Source organism: Glandiceps talaboti, chromosome 2, assembly GCF_964340395.1.
Source record: "Glandiceps talaboti chromosome 2, keGlaTala1.1, whole genome shotgun sequence".
NCBI lineage: Eukaryota > Metazoa > Hemichordata > Enteropneusta > Spengelidae > Glandiceps > Glandiceps talaboti.
In genome coordinates this window covers 28,080,926-28,098,904 of record NC_135550.1, presented here as the reverse complement: position 1 = coordinate 28,098,904, position 17,979 = coordinate 28,080,926, and the positions used below count along the sequence as shown (strand labels likewise).

General features: G+C 34.3%; 1 protein-coding gene across 2 annotated transcripts in view; it reads right to left on the bottom strand.

The window, feature by feature from the left end:
* LOC144453318 (UTP--glucose-1-phosphate uridylyltransferase-like) overlaps nt 1–17,979 on the bottom strand; it is a 28,928-nt gene that overhangs the window by 4,525 nt on the left and 6,424 nt on the right. The window contains exons 1-12 of one of the 2 annotated variants that reach the window (XM_078144577.1): nt 17,682–17,809; nt 14,962–15,090; nt 12,475–12,582; nt 9,015–9,197; nt 8,211–8,344; nt 7,330–7,398; nt 6,474–6,607; nt 4,291–4,376; nt 3,340–3,408; nt 2,936–2,967; nt 995–1,091; nt 11–89 (exon numbers count right to left, since the gene is read on the bottom strand). In XM_078144577.1, coding sequence (XP_078000703.1) covers nt 11–89; nt 995–1,091; nt 2,936–2,967; nt 3,340–3,408; nt 4,291–4,376; nt 6,474–6,607; nt 7,330–7,398; nt 8,211–8,344; nt 9,015–9,197; nt 12,475–12,582; nt 14,962–15,090; nt 17,682–17,720 — 1,159 coding nt within the window. In that variant the 5' untranslated portion in view covers nt 17,721–17,809. Of the gene's footprint in view, nt 1–10; nt 90–994; nt 1,092–2,935; nt 2,968–3,339; nt 3,409–4,290; nt 4,377–6,473; nt 6,608–7,329; nt 7,399–8,210; nt 8,345–9,014; nt 9,198–12,474; nt 12,583–14,961; nt 15,091–17,681; nt 17,810–17,979 lie in introns of those variants that run through there. The other variant, XM_078144578.1, reaches the window with a different exon arrangement.

Genomic DNA, 17,979 nt, shown 5'->3' with positions numbered 1-17,979 from the left:
TGGTACATACCGTGAGCACCTTCAAAATTCTTTATGGCAGCACCAACAGCTGTTTCAAGTTGAATCACATTAATTCCATTGTCCAGTGTCTGTAAGAAAGGTAATGAAAGATTGGTATTTTGTACTTTTACTATATATATAATATGACATAAGTGACATTCAGATTCATATGCATTGAAAATGCATTAATAAAGTGTGTGAGTGTGTGTGTGTGTGTGTGTGTGTGTGTGTGTGTGTGTGTTTGTGTGTGTGTGTGTGTGGGGGGGGAGCTGTATCTATGCCCTAAAGTGACTAACTTGTTCCTAATATGTACATCAATTGGGACTTGATCACATATGATATCATCATTTCAGAGTCATGTAAATCTTGATGATGAACAATGAGTATAAGGCCCTGTTGTCAATTCTGAATGCCCTCTTGATAACATGATAATCATGCCTTGTTGTGTGGACCACTGGCTGTACTTTTTGAAATTTTAACAATATGATAGCAAATGCAAAAACAAGCAGAAAAATTATTTGGTTAGTTTGTTCAACATGTCTAGGCTAGTATTGAGATGTTCCAACATTTCAATTTGGTCAAACTTAGCCAATAGATATGATCTTAATATTGCTACCTCAATGTACAAAGCAGCACTATCACACAAAGTGTCTGTCTATCTCAGTAACTATTTTCAACTGTGCCCCTTTAAGTTCTGACAGTGTGTAATTTGAAGACATTCACTGATAAATCATTTATTTAATCATGTCTATCAGGGGTATCTGTGACTTGGATGTGCGACTCGTACAAACTCAAAAATGATATCTGCGACACGGTCGTACGACCACTCATACTACCTGTCTGCACTCGGTCGCACAATGTCACTGCGACCTGTACTTCGACGTATTTGTAATTGCTCCTTAGGTACCATTAAATATTCGATAAATAATCTATTAGTCATTTTCTATCAATCCTATTATTAAAGGCAATGATAAATCATTGTCAGTGCACCCACCTTGTTGTTAACAATAATTTCCATATCTAACTTCTTCTGTTGAACATTTCTTTTGATGGCTGCCAAGTTGATCCATAGATTATTGGTGTTGAAGACTCTGAAAAATGAAAAAGTAAAAACCAGTCTACAACAGATCATACTTCACACAAATTTATACCAAAAGAAAACAGGTGATGCTTTGGAGGGATGTTTAGCACAAATGTCGGTAAAAACACAGATGTCATGTGGAAATTGACTGTTCAGTGAGGATGGTACAGACATTACAAGATCAGATCATAGTTTTATTGCATTTCCAGGCCTCCGGCCCATTTGCAAGGAGGTTACAAAAAATTCAAAGTCAGACATTACGCATACTCTAGAGGGATGTTTTTTGAGAACTTAAAAGGCTGAACTAAGTTTTTCTACAGCTCTGCTAAACAACCCATTTTCACACCTAGATTTTAATCCTAATATGAATTGGGCCTTTTAATGTCATGCAAAGACCCACTGTCTTGCAGTAACTCAATGATTTCATTCTACTGAATATACAAGTCTCTTGGTATCACACAGCTGATATCACAGACAAGTGAGAAGACAGATTGGTAATGGCTATTGTTTGAGGTGTTAATCTGGGGATTAACAGCTCGATCCTTGCCTAGGGTACGCTATAAGGGTCCCTAGCACTTTCAACGTTACACCGAAAGCTACCGAAGTCCCTCTTCGGGTACTATCGGTGTTTTGTTGTTTAAACAGCACCGCATCATCGCTAAGGGTCAAAGGTCCAATAGCATTATTTTCAACCGGAAGCCGACAATTTATGCGGAAACAGCTTGAAAATCGAGTGAGATTTAGCTGAGTTATTGCCTTGTAAAACTTGCTTGTTTGGGACGGTCAAAATTATGAATATATAATGAACATATTTGATTTAAAAATGCAGAAATATGGAATTTGTTACACACTGTATGACAAATTCTGACGATAGGGCAAATTCTTTTCTATGACTCTACAGTAAGTTACACTCTGGGATTTTCATCCTACCCACTGGGATTTTTGTCAGAAAAGTGCATACTTTATTCAATAGTCGTAACATTTCCAACGTTTACATGAGGGTCTATGCATTCATCACCCATGCCAAACTGAACACACAAGCTGTTAACGTGTTCCCCGATCAATTTACCGCAGCAGAGTTACCACCGACCCCACAGCGGTACAAGTGTGGCCATGATCAAAGTGAAACTGTACAACGGAAAGCATACAAAATGCTTTGAAAATGATGTTTTAACTAAGAAGGCAAGCTAGCTTCACATCATAAAATATCTTCAGTATGATTGTAATTTTTCATGGAAAACAATGCGTCGTCTTATTGTATGTTTTGCTTTCCAGCATGATACTGAGAGTCGATTGTTTTTATTTTGATTCATAACATGCATGTACCCCTGTCGCAATCAACGTAAAAAGACACAACACTAACGTTTGTTGCAATAGTGTTGTGTCTACTGTGACCTGGAAAATTACCTGCATCATGCCAAACACATGTATATAGTGTCGGTCGACAACACAAGATGGTATGTGTTTACATGTCAACGATATTTGATCTGAGTTGGCTTCAAGTTCACATGAGAGTTCAAGTGCCGATATTGCAAATCATCTATTACATTTATGATTCTGTAAGTAGGATAGCAAACTTTCCTATCAAAATATCGCATAGTATCACGTGGTCTACTGATTTATGCGAGACTGTATTGAATTTGGGCAGATTTGGATTTAAACTTGAAGGTGCACAACATTATATACATTGGCTAGTGTTATTCATTTTTGCCACTTTTCCTTCTGACTATACCATCCCTCACTGTGGCAATTTGTCATTTCCAAATCACATTGTTACCTGGTAATACATTTGTCAATCAATTTATGCAGATGTAAAATTTCATGTAATGTAATGATCAGTGGTCATAAACTTACTTGAATTTGGTTACAGACTTGAATTCATCAACCTTTGAAATAAAAGAAATCCAAGTTAAAAATCAATTCATTGAGTTGTGTATGTATGTGTGTGTGTGCACGTGCATGTGCATGTGTGTGTGTGTGCATGTGTGTGTGTGTGCATGTGCGTGTGCACTTGCGTGTGCGTGTTGATCAGACTTGTCATTTTTGGCTCAGACAGGCACTACAGGCTACTATGGATCAAGTGTCTCACTATTTTAAGTTTGTAAGTTTGTTTCTGTTTCTGTTGACTTGGTAATACCAATAAGTATCACACTGGGTTGTTTTCTTGTTCTTCTTTATAACGAAGATCACTTTGCTTTCTGTTCTTGATTACTGACAACAGTGAACAAAAAGTCAATATGAGAAATCTTCAGACTTACATTATCTTTAGGAACCTGTGCAATCTCTAGGAGTCTAAGTTTGTTATCGTACTGAATGAGAGTTCCACCCTGGTGTAAGAAAAAAAGAGATGAATTGAGTAGGAAAGGTGATATAATGTATAACCTATGTATGGCAAGTCATTACTCAGGCTAAAAATAGTGTTCCTTTTCTGGCTGTAATTTTTGTATTTTTGAGACTATTTCTCACCATTTATTTGCAGGTTTTTAAGGAATCCAGACTTTTATTTCATGGTAACATTATTTAATTTCAATTGAGTCACTTGAGTTACTCCACACACACCCTGCTATAGAAATAATATTTTTTTAAATTACCATACATAAATGTAATAACTCATATGATTTTTATACTGGTACATGTATTATGCTAGTCTCAGACTCTCATCATTGAGGTCAACACCCGCTTAGGGAGAGTCTGATGCATTACATTGCCACCTATTGTAAGGAGCAACATGGCTGCTGTCGAGATCTATGACAGTCAATCATTGGACGAAATTTATTCTAAATTGTCATCAATTATATTATATATAAATCAAAATACTCTTAGCAAGAGTTGCTACCATGTGATTTTACTCCAGAGGTCATGTTGTGGGTCAGTCTCTCTGTGCAACCATCTTGTAATATAACAAGCATTGATGTTACGCCCAGACTCTGCTGGGGGTGAAGAGTCTGGATAACTACACTAAGACTAGTATTATGGATGAATTCATCAATAACACACAATGGATGGACTCATATTCACACCAATGATGTATTAGCGCTAAATCCTCTAGTCACTTTGACTTTGTAAAACAAAGCAATTCACAAGTTCATTATCACAACGTACTTTGGTAACATCTGGTAGGGTTTTATCAACGTGGGACAAATGTCATGACTAGCAGCATAGATTCTGTTTCATTTTGCATTTACCCTTCACCTTTACCAGTTACCCACCTTTACATCAGCTCTGGTTTTGTCAGTGACTTCCATCATAAACTCACATCCAGGGCCAATGGGATTGACTAGGAAATTTAAAATATCTGAACAACATAGTTGAGGAAAACCAACTCTTGAAAACACTTCACTACATTATCATGATAAATCAAAGCCATTTGACCTTATAACTACAATATTTTTACTCAAAAAAATACAGAAATTATGAAACGTTTTAAATCTAGACTGAAATGAACTTCTTCCAAGGTGACAAACTATATATGAATATCAAGGCAATAACTAACAATGGAAGTAATATGATGAACTGAAGTACCCTTTCTACACAGATTTCAAATTCTACTCATTACGTTTCATATCATTTGTAATAATTCATATCCATAAGGTGTAGATTCATGTGGGCACAGCATGTTGAGGTTATTTCTGTTAAATGACCTGCCACACATTTCATCACATAAAATTCATACGACTTTACCCACTCTGAATGAAGTACGTCAACACTCACAATAGACCATATTTTACTGGTTGGTAATAACAATACAACAATACATAGTTAATACTGATGAGTGGGCTGACTCCATATGGTTTTTTTTCACATTTGAATAAAGTATGTTTCAATATATCAGAAATTAAATTTAAAACTCAAAAAAGTTGAATAAACTACATCTCATGATGACAATCTCTCCCCATTTCAATTTTGATTGATATTCAATAAACACATGCACTATGATAATATTTACATTTTTGAAAGACCATGTCTTTCCTTTTGAAAATTTCCCATGATTTTTATTTTTAACCCCAATTTATCAAATGACAAAAAAAAAAAAGATATTAAAAACAAATAAAAAGTAAATGTGACAATGCATGTGAGGAGTTTGAACAGCTAAATAAAACAAAATATATATCTTTCATTTGGGGGTAAACAATTTTTGTACTGAATATTCTGACAAATTAAATTCCATAGTGACTGAAAGGAAATCACTTGTAGTAGATATTTCATCATTTTTACTTTCCGTAAGGGAAGGTTATGTTATGCTGTTGTCTGTCTGTTTGTCTATCCATCTGTCTGACTGTGAACATAATATTTCAAAAACTACCGCATCAATTGTAATGAACTTTGCTACACATCTTCCTTATGCTAGTTGTAAGAACTGAATAGGCTTTGGTAAACATATGAATGCAAGCTTCAAATTTCATGTAATTTGGTACCTGCATTGATAATAACAAAGCACACGTTTGATATGGTTTGTTGTTGATGTAGGTTTTAATTGTAATTGCTAATTTGTATAATTTATGATTAGTCATAATTAGGCAAACTTCAAACTTGAAATAATTTGGTGCACACATTGATAACAATCTCCTATAAACCTTGTTGATGTAGCTTAATGATTGATTTGCATAATTAATCATTTTTCTGTAATTAGACAATATCATAAATATGCAAGCTTCAAATTCCATACAGTTTGGTACAATTAATCTGGCAATTAAGGATACATCATGTATGATTGTTAAATATCTCAGATTTTTTCAATCTTGACAATGTGTGTAGGAACAATTTTGATTTAGAGGGGAAACATAGTATTTAGAGGGAGACATTGTGATTTATAGGAGTACATCATGGTTTGGAGGGGAGACATGAATTGAAGGGAGACATTATGAATTAGAGGGGGAAACATTTTGAGTGGAGTGGATACATTAATTAGAAATATTTTACTCTTAAATGAAAAGTTCATTGTTAAGTACATGTATTTGGTACATGAATAACTTTGATTTATGACATTTATAAGAGGACAAAATACTTCAAGCACCATTCTGTGTTTTAAGGACTTTGTGTGCTGATCCATTACTGCTACTGCTTACGGTACCTATGTACCAGATGTGAAGTGAATGCCTTTCATAGGGGCAAAGCCTTTAAAGTTTTGTATCCATTCCAAATATCTCTCTCCAATTCATGATATTTCCCTCCAATGTCCCAACTACTATGTACAGCAAGATATATTTTATCATCTTGCATGATCATGACATTAATATGGAAGTCTGCAGTGATTTGGTGCAACACACAACTTGGAAATGGCAAACATTTCAAATATCTTTACTTACGTCATTACTTGCATTCAAAACTGTTATTCATCATTCCAACCTTTGACATTTTATTTTGTATTACTACTTGCATAATGTAAGGATACCAAGATCAACTGTAGCACCAAGGTTGTCTATGTTGGAGATAAACACATATTCTTTGCCTTGTCGAAGAAATGCATCTAACAATCCTGAATTGTGGAACGCTTCATAAATGTCACCATGACCAGGAGGATACCACCTACAAATACAATAAATTCATATGTAATAATAATAATAATAATAATAATAATAACTCTAATTACCAAATATAAATGCAAAAGCTTACAATGGAAATTGTTGTAGTTTCACAGGTAAAAGATATGTTACAAGAAAACCACACAAAGTAGGCATGCTGAAAGGTCATTTAAATTAGGATTGGTATTGTTCAGAATAAATCTACTGAAAGTGATCACAAGGTGTGTAATTTCAAAAACAGATGTTGTATCGAATTCATTTGTTCTGTATAATATGTGGGTATTCAATGTTTTAAATATTTATAGTATGTCAAACAACAATTGTTAAGTCTAACACTGGCATGAATTGTCTGCAATAATTGTTTGAGTCTAATAAAAACACACCTTCTCATCCTATCATGTCATCTAACCAAGGAAACATCGTATACTCAAACCTTCTACATTTGTTATACTAACACACTCAAATGACACGTACAATGTACTCTGTATATAGAAGATGTCACTGACAGTAGTCAGGTACCAGTAGTACTTTCCATGGCATGACCATGGCATCTTTCTTCATCTTTCCTGGCCCAATCACACACATGTATACAGATCAAGATGAATAATAACATAATATTGTAGTCTCTAATATTTGATAAATAATCATTGCATATTGACCAAATTTGAGTATCATATCAAAAATAAAACTAATTAACATCCACAATATGTATGGTAGTTTACTTACGCTTCAAGGTCGTTATTATTGACAGTTTTAGCAATGGGAAGTAAAGACTCTTTATTCATTCTTGGATACCTGTAAAATAAGCACATAATGAAATTATGAATTAATAGGATTTGTATGTATCTAATAACTATGTTTCCCTGGGCAATATTAGCATACCTTGGTAATTACAGGAATTCTTGCCAGTCCACTAATGCATGTATTGTTGCCTATTGTATTCATAAATGTACAAGTAGCAACAAACTCTTTCAACATTTGGAATCAATTGAATATTTTTATCCTTTCACTCCTATTTTAACTTTAACAACATGTAACAAACATCATATTTGGAGAGAATAACATCAATCAATCTATAATATCAACTTATAATATAAAAAAATAGAGGATTTGCAGCCAATGGTTGACAAGTAGAAGTAACAATACTACTATTGAAGGAAGATATTTATATGATGACAAAGGTGTAGAAAACTAGTATAAATGTATATCTAAACATTTATAGAATGTTGCCACCAACATATATCCATCTAATTATCTACACTATATGTATTTTTGTTGTCATAGCTTGTATCCCAAATTTGTCTTAATTTACATGTATGTCTGGACCATGGACTCTGATTATTCCTAGGGTATTATTTCCATGGCCCTCACCAAAATGTTTGTTCTGCTGCTCTCAAAGATTGTATATTTTGTTTTCACTTTCTGGTGTAATAAATTTCAATGCAATGCAATTCAACTCGGTTCAGTTAAAATTCAATTCAATAGCTAGATTTCAAAGATAAGATATGATACCATATGAGATGCCACTTGGTTATATATTTGGTTATAGGAAATGTATTAATTGGAGGTTGATTATCAAATATTTTATTCAAATCTTTGAGACGTACCTGCTTTGGTTGAAGGTAAATATATTTACTTCTACAGAACCATATTTTCGGAGGATTTTTTTTGTGTCTTCATCTGTGTTAAATGAGTTCATTAACACCAGTGGAACATCACAGCCATACTCTTTGTTTAAATGCTGTAAAAACAATGAATTCAACATTCTAAGGCCCCATTTACTTGATCCAAGTTTCAAAGGTGAAAACGCAACTATTTTGTTGCATTTGTACCTACTGTCTGCATGGATGTGACAAACATGCACATGAAAACGCAATTTGTAAATGCTACTGAAAGAGGAACTTTTTGAAAATGGAGTCTGTGTAAACAAGCGAAAATGGAAAGATTCAAAAAGAAAGCCAGATAAACAACCAAAAATGCAACAATTAAAAAAAAAAAAAATTAGACCTAAAGAATGACCCCCAGTTTGACGGCGTTACACGTTTAAACAATGTTGTTTTTGTTTGCACATGTACAACAGCATCATTTTCAAACTTTCGTCTTTGGTAGGTCAAAAAATGCTTGATGGCCTATTGTGTAAACACATGAAAATGCATTAGAAACCATATTAGCATTCATTATTTGAAAACTTTGCCCTGTAAATGCAGTGTAATTTTTAAAATAAACATATTACAATTTCCACCTTTATACAGAAATACTCCCATACCAGCCAAATTTACAAAATTTAAATAATATATTCAATCACACAAAGAGTTTCCCATTTCATCTGAAAATTGACATAACCTGCATATTTTGACATTTGATGACAGTTTTGTGAAAATGAGAATCAGCAAAAAAATGCCAATACTTACCTCAATCTGTTGAACAGTAAGATCTAGAAAGGTAAGATCACTGCGTACACTTATAACACTCTTAGGACCTTTACAACCCATACTTGTCCCCAGACCACCATTTAGTTTTATGACTACCAGTTTATCCAACATTTCACGGATATAATCAGAATCATGCTGCTGCAGCTCTTCATATGCTATGACCTGTGGTAGCAGAGGTATGATTCATCAAATAGCAGTCTAGTAGCTGTAATACAGTAGTACTGTCGTGTGCAGAAAAGCTGGATTCATGTACTATATATATATATACACTGTGTATCTGTGGCACAGGTTGCAGTATCATTCCTTGAGTACAAGCACAAATGATAAATACTTCTGTGACCACTTATTCTGTAGACATTAATAATGTTAGGTATTTTTATTAACCATAACATAGAACAATGTTCTATAGTATTGGTCACTAAAAATATAAACTCAAAAATACAGCTTTACTGCTGCTGAGCCTATCGACACAAAATGACAACTACAAGCACAACTGTAGAATTCAAATTATTCATCATTACTATTATGTGTATGTATGAAGGTTTGCCATCAGACATCATTTCCTAATAATATACAACTATTGTAGTTAGTATTTAACCAAGTTATATTAGGTCTACATGGATTCAAAATAAAGAGCCATTCCACTATATGCTATGGTAGACATCTACTGAAATTTGAAACATATCAGAATTAATTCATTTATAAAGGAAATCATTTTAACTTCTTTACAAATTAGCCAGGGCTTATTTCATAAATCTGTTGGTTGTATGCCACAGTGCCATACCGAAATAAATGACTACATCTGTGTTATTGTTGTTTGAATATTTTTGACAAGTCAAACCTGTCACAGCATAAATAATGTTAATACATCCGGTGACATGACGTAGGTGATGAGACCACTTTCTTGTTTGACAACAGTTGCAAATGATGTCCACACAAATCATAAAGGCAGATGTGACCAACTGTAATCCCCAAGCACTCACCAATAATAAATTGTAACATAGTAACACTTTCAAAGTCTGTCAATTATTCACATGTATATATTCATTGCAACCATTTCAAATATCCTGATTTGGAGGTTTGCCTACATGCACTTTAGGGTGGTTCTATTTATTTCTCAGCTTCTCATGACTCAACTCACCCTGTGCATTACATTTTAGTATTTTTCAATATTGTTGTGTATTATATTATAGCATTACCAATTCCAGTGAATTTTGTGACGTCATCACTGTACATTATTACTGATAATGTACTCCGTTATTGGGCATTGCGGCCCCGGAACGAGCATAACAATACAAGCTTATTTGTTGTTTCTTCATACGACTAGGTATTTTTTCGAAATGTATGTTGAACTTGTTACTTATGATTGTCATTTCCACTGTTTAAAAATACAACGCATTCATGAAACAAATTTGTGTTCACAGCAGTTCATTGAAGTGTACAGGGAAGTGTATATGTGTGTGTACGTGTACGTACGTGTGTCACTATGATTAGTATTCAGCTTCCAGGCCGAACATGACAGACGATGTTCAGCGCTGTGTATATTATACGTTGTTTTGCGTTTCTCGGTCTACAAATTCACTGGAATTGGCAAAACTATAAAATACACTCAAGCAAACTTTGCACTCCATAATGGGCTCGGCTGTCGCCTCGCCCATTATGTCGTTCAAAGTTTGCTTTCGTCCATTATGGGTTGGGAGGGCGTACATTATTGTTTAAATATTTAAATTTATAATCCAATTGCCTTTTTCCATGAATCTTGGTTCATTTTTGTAAACTAATTTTCCAGTGCTAAAAAAGACACTTGACTGTTCACAGCTCATGTAGTATTGCATTACAGGTACAGGTTTCCATACTAAGATGGTAGAATATTGTGGTGTTTTTTAATGCTATGTTTCCGAGGGAGATCAGCCTTATGTAACAAGAATGTTCATAATCATAGTACTGTTGTAGGTATTTTCATTATTCAAAACATAAATCTTGCAGTAAGCTCCAGGGTTATACAGTGCACTCTGTATACATATTTAGAACATTTAGGAATTCTACAGGTATTACATGCAAAGATGACCTAGTCTGTCCCAATTTTGTTATGAAGAGACTCATAGAATCCCAGGATCCAGATTGCAATCATTCAAAAATACTCTTGACTGGTGTAATTTAATTCTTGTTTTGCAAAGTAAATATCAGGCAGGTAATTTGTCCTGGAGTACACTTACAGCCACAATCCATTCATAGGTGTTACATCATGCACTAATCCTCTTCATAATTATACTACAGGACTGTGCCATTGTCTCTCAAGCAAGTTGGGGTTAATCTTAAAAGACAATGTCTAAATGGTTATGATGAATGTGTCAAATTGTGCCACTTTGCTCATGTATAAAATTAAGTGTCTGGCTTGAATATATATCTTCAACCATAGACAATGTCTATGCTTCAACACAACTGGTAACTTTATGGATGTATATAACTTATAAGGGTAGCTCAAACCTCAAACTGGGACTTTCATTTTCACTTCCAACACTGGCCCTAATTGCATATAATGAAGAGAATGGGCACAATATGTCTTTCATTTGGTAATAGTCCATTTTACTAGTGTTTTATCCATCATCACATTTGTGATGAAAAGTTCTATCCTGCAACACCAATCATTCCGACTGTCATTTAATGTAAGTCTGACCATTTACTAGTAATAGAGCATCGATGGACATACAGAATAATGTGCAGCTAAACATTTATAGCCTGAGCTTGATCCCTATCACCTACTTGATATGTGCTCAAGTAGCTCGCATAGGATTTTGTGTGATGTATCTGTGGCAAGATAATCCAGAAATGGTCTCTTAGGCAGCTGATGAAGTCACTTCCTCAAGTTCCTGTTATCAGCATTTTGTGTAACTTTGGAGGTAGCACAGTTCCCATCTCATTGAGGGACTGTGGTCGTACATGTAGGTATCATTTCTATATTCTGTGCACTGTGCAAGCTATTACCTTTTGTCAATTTTCACCTTCCTGAAGGAAGCTAGATGTTATGGTGGTATTGGTGTCAGGAGTACAAGAATTAATACCTGTCAAAGCAGGGTGTTACTTGGTATCTCCAAGTGCACATAGAAAGACATGTATAAACTAAAACTGGAACAAGAGACTTAATGAACCAAGCATTTGTTACAGTTACCCTACATTAGCCCAGAGACTTGACTTTACAGTTTGACATGAAAAGACAGTATGCTGGTTTAGACAGCCAAGCCTCTTGGCTAGAGTTATCTATGGTTTCAAATTATACACGTATTTACACTCCTAGAAAAATCTTGATGCTACATTTAGCATTTCATTTAAATGCTTAGCTACTGTTATAGCAGTCATATAACAGTAAATGGGGTGAGATTTAAACAATAACATTATACAACTCTTCAGTCTAGTATTGAAAGACATAATGCATACTCACAGCACCAGATGGTAGAGGTCTAATGTTTTCCCACTCTAGTGATGGACCTTTCTCTTGGAGAAATCGACAAAACAAGCTGTCAAACCCTTCAAAATTCTTCTTTACTTCCTGGAAAGAAAACAACCTATAATTAGGATGAATCTTATATACAGTTGAAAGGAATCTGGGTTGTAGGGATGTTTGACTATCCTAACCTGCAGTGGGGTAGATTAGAAATGTCTAGAGGAGACCATATTACTGAATGAAGGGGAGTATACCCTGGTAGGGGAACCTGTTTGAAGCTGTGTTTTGTGTCTGTAATGTTCAATGTTAGAACAGTATAGTGATCGATTTCCATTTATTATGGGCGTGATCTCATATTTATGTACTAACAGCAAAACAAGAGATGAATGAAACCTGACTAGTACTAGTAGTAATATTTATTTGACATTTGTTTCTAAATTTTATTAGATCCTTGACACTTTTGATATAATTTACTTTAATCATATATTCAATACTTTAACTTTGTTTACTTGTTCTATGGGTCGTATCAGTAATTGATACATTATAATCAGTTCTATTAGCAGTTCATTGTATTAATGGACGAGATCCTGTTTATACTTTTCTCTGGCAAAATGCAGACAGAGACACACAGAGACACACACATCCCATCAAACCAACCACCCATCCATCCCTTCTTCTTCTTTTAGGACAACTATCCTTCACACACACACACACACACACACACACACACACACACACACACACACACACACACACACACACACACACACACACACACACACACACACACACACACATCATCATCATCATCATCATCATCATCAAAAACAGCAGTCTTTTCATATAGGATACACCTAACTCTAGTATACTTTCCAATTAATATAAACAGAAACAGTATGTACACTACTATTGTCATTTTTAATAGACACCTTATGGCAGGATATGGCTGGCTGTTCTACTAGTAATGACATACCAGTATATTACCACAAAGTACACAGTCAACATTTGCTTTATTACTGACCTTGACATAATTATCACTATAAAACACTATAAAGTATATTGTCTTTGATAATCAAATTTTCACATTCACTAATCATTTAAAAGTATAAACAGAAAAGTCATAAAACTGATGATCACAATTTAAAAATTCACTAATTATTTCAAAATGTAGAAAGAAATCATTTTTTAAGTTGTAGATATTGGTCCCTTTTATCAATATGACATTGATAGTGACTGAGAAAGACTTGCACATTTTTTTTTTGCAAATTTTGTTCTTGCAAAGTTATTAAAATATCAAATTCAAATTGCAATTGTCCATTTTTGGTACTAACCATGATGTAGGCACTTGTCACTCTATTTATTATTTGTAATTAATGACAAGTCATTCTGTATTCAATAGTAAGACCACAGTAATGAATAAAATAGAAAACTATTACTGGTACATATATATATATATCATAGACTCATGTAGGAAATTCAAATAATGGCCATGTATCGTATGTTTTAATTTTACTCTATGCCTGCTACAAAACTAGGTTAGTTCACGCTAAACTTGAGCTCCGAAATTGTTGAATGATTGGCGGAAATAAATATTGAAAATAACTACAAGTGCTTTTGTACATGTAGCACATGATAGGCTTAACTCTATGTTAATGTCTTTCCTCCTAGTCATGGTACATATACATGTATGATTTCTGCTGGTACTACTAACAGTAACAGGATAAAAACATAATAATCATCTCTACTCTGGTGTTGCACATATTAGATGCATACTATCAATACATTGTATTGGCATGTCTGAAGTGTCTCAAGAAAGTAATGAACAATGGATACCAGTCAATAGGCATTCCACTATAAAGCTGATTACATGCAACATGTAGTAAGACATTGAGTGTATTCTTCTAGTAATAGCAGTGTAAACACTGTAACAATGCTTTAGTGGTTTCATTCAAACTCAATATGGTGGCATGATCACTGGAAAAGAAAACGTTGGATTAAGTTGGTGATTTCACTTCACTAGATTTAGACTTTTAGATTGGATGGTTTGTTCTCAATCCAATTGTATTATTGCATTGTTAAGTTTTTCAAACTTACAAGTACTATGATTTATTATATTGCAAGCCAGTCACTTGTGTGACTTGACCAGTACTTGTAGTAGTAGCTAAATCAACAAGTGTCAGTTCTTACTCTCTCATCAAGCTACATTTCAGGCATGGAAGTATCACTTGGTATGATAAATCCATGATGTCAGCATCCTAAATTCAATGAAAGTGTCATCCTAATAATTAGTACTATATCTGAGACTACTGCAGTCCTTCTCAATAGAAAGGTCATGATCACTCTGTAATTTCCTTCCTTTAAGACACACCCCTTTTACAGTACCTGTGTTTTTGTTGTGTCTTGTTTACAGTGAATAATTTTTTAACTGATGGCTCTATTATCAACCAGTATCAAACAGGTATAACAATTCATAACTGTACTTACCTCTTGGTTTTGAGGTGTAGCTGTTTCTTGGAGTTTCCCTAACTCTGCTCTCATAGCCCTCTCGGCATCCCGTTTGGCCAAGGCCTGAAATTCCATGACACTCTTGTTTGACCTCATTGTGGCATCAGCCTGTACAAAAGAAAAGGCATCGACTTTAGTCCACATATTAATACTCATGCCTATTAAACAGTGTATGTGTGTATAGTGAAACCAGAGATCAGTCACATCCACTGAATGAATGGCCTACAGCATGTACTATACTACACTGATACATAGTACACAGGACTTTGTATTCAAATTAGTCAGGTCATATGTAAATATTTCTGATTATGCATGAGCCATCCAGACATCAATTGTTGACTCATGAATATGTATCAGTAAGATTGAACAGATGAACCCTTTTTACTAGTAAATTGTCCTACTGTCCATAACAGGACAGTGCACAGTGTAGTGTATGGAAATTGGAATGATCACACACATACAGGTACACATATCAGCATGTATATTAGACAGTTTACATGTAAAATGTAACATTTTATGAAAAAAGTGCAGTACACATATTGTTGGTTTAATAAGATTCAACAAATACCCTTCTTTACTACCCTTTTTGGATAGTAGTATTTCAAAATGACACAACTCAGAGGGCCTTTTCAAAGTGAGTGAAGTGCTTTGTGTTACATAAGGATGCCTCTCAACTTGCATGAACAGGATCTCTAAATGCTGTAGGCTCTGCTTTGCAAATGAAATGCTGAGAAGTCTCTTGTTTGTGGTCTGATAATCCTAATTCAGATCATATTTTTATTTATTTTTATTTTTACTTAAAAGTTTCATCACTGGCTATACACAGGTTACAGTTTTAGAATATCTTTAGAAAACCAGAGAGTATTAAGTGACAAATGATAAAAATACAAATAATTCAAATCACTGCCAAAGAATGGCATGGACAAACAGGTGGAATGCACCTCTACTAGTGTCCTATCAACATCAAAACATTAATTATCAATAATTAAAAAGTTACACAAGAAAAATAAGTAAAAATGCAGACAATTACAGTATACAAAAATCAAACCAGACACATACTTCTATTATCTTACAATTTCTGCAATGACAAAATGAAAACCATATAAAAGTATCCAAAATAAATTGATAAGAGCTTAAAAGATTGACCACATGCCAACCAAATGTCAAGATATAGCTGGTTTTAAAGTAATTCATTCAGTTACACGTAAAACAGAAGTGAGTTAACAACTTAAAGACTGTTTGGCAAAATTGTGGATGGTTTTGTGATGATCACTAGAAAATCTTGTGCATGTATTACTACATGTATTAAGGTCAACACTATTGAAATCGTTACTACAATCAACGTAAAAATGACCAAGAATGCATCTGTACAGAAATGTCAAGTCTGCCATTTCCCTTCTATGTGGGGGGCAACAAATTGAGTTGAAAAAAACTTTTCTGTGTAATTTAGGTTGGGATAATAATGTAGAATGACACTTCTCTGTACGCCTTCCACAATCTGAATGTTCTGGGAGTTACTCACATTTAGGGGAACATTGTAACCTAATGTGTACCTAACAGAATTTCAACGATTCTCTTGATATGATCTCCATGATAAAGTGGAAGAAATGTTAACTGCCAAGTCTTCAACTGAATTAGTATAACCTAGGATGCTACCATTCATATTATAGTCTGACAGATTATCTGCTTTCAGTGTGATATTGTGATAATTTAACAGTCTGATGAATGAAGCTGAGGTTCTAAGATTTTATTGCTATATACTATACTCAAGAAACTGATATCTAGCTGCAGGTGATCAAAAGCAGCTAAAGGTTGAATATATATCTGATCTTGTTTACTAAGATTGACACAAACTACCTGTAAAATTACTGTCGCAACATGTAAGTGATGCACGCTGACTAGAAACAATTCTTTTCTTTTGGCCTTACACTGTTCATCGGATCAAAGCCTACTCTGGGTGGTGGTTTTGATCTGGATCAAAGTAGTTCAAATCAGATCATGGTCAGTTAGGCCTGGTGTGGACAGGTGCATACACGAGTGAATTACTTTGATAATAAGTCATTAAATCAAAGCTGGTACATAAGTGGACACGTACGCTAATGTAATTTGAATCGAATCCATCTTTTAATTGTTTTAGTACATGTATGGACGGAAAGTGTATAAAGTAATCTCGATCAGTTTAATTCGGATAGATTCGGATCAAATATGGACTGGGTGACCACTTCAAATCTATAATTCTATAAATGCCTGTGCAAATATGTACCTAATATGTAACAGGAAGGAAGCTTCCAGTGTCATGTGACTGTCACATGACCTAATGCCTTCCTTGACTTCTATCATTCTTTATTTCATAGATGACACATGAATGTAATTTACTACAACAGTGAACTGATGTCCCCTTTGACCATATCATCTATTGAAGGTTTGTTGTTTATCACATCTACAAATTATATTTTATGATATTTTGTTTCTTTTTCTATTTAATCTAAGCTATCTAATAATTCATTTCATAATCATGAATGATAACAAAAATCAAATCTGGGAACTGAAGACTGACACCAGCTTTATGACCGAAACATGACTGGTACAAATCTGAAATCACAGCATATTTCCTGCATGGAGTTGAATACATTGATATCATTAGCCAAACACTACAAAATGAACAGATACATACACACTGCGAGTAATTTCAAACATACCTGTTGAGTAATAATGTCTACCAAGTACGAAGAACTCATCTTGGACTATGTAGTCACAACACCGAGTGTGAAATGTTGACAGTTGTGGCAACTCTGACAGAATTGACAGAATCACACACCACAATGATGGCAAGACTTCAATGACCAACATAAAAAAACATATTGTGAACCTATCACAATGCTTTTAATCTGTTCACATCTGACAACTAGTTTTAATCCCTTCACTATGTGGTATGGTATCAGCTGTGCGTCATCTTTGTTGTACAGTGTGTAAAAGTTGGCAAAATCTAACAAAGCA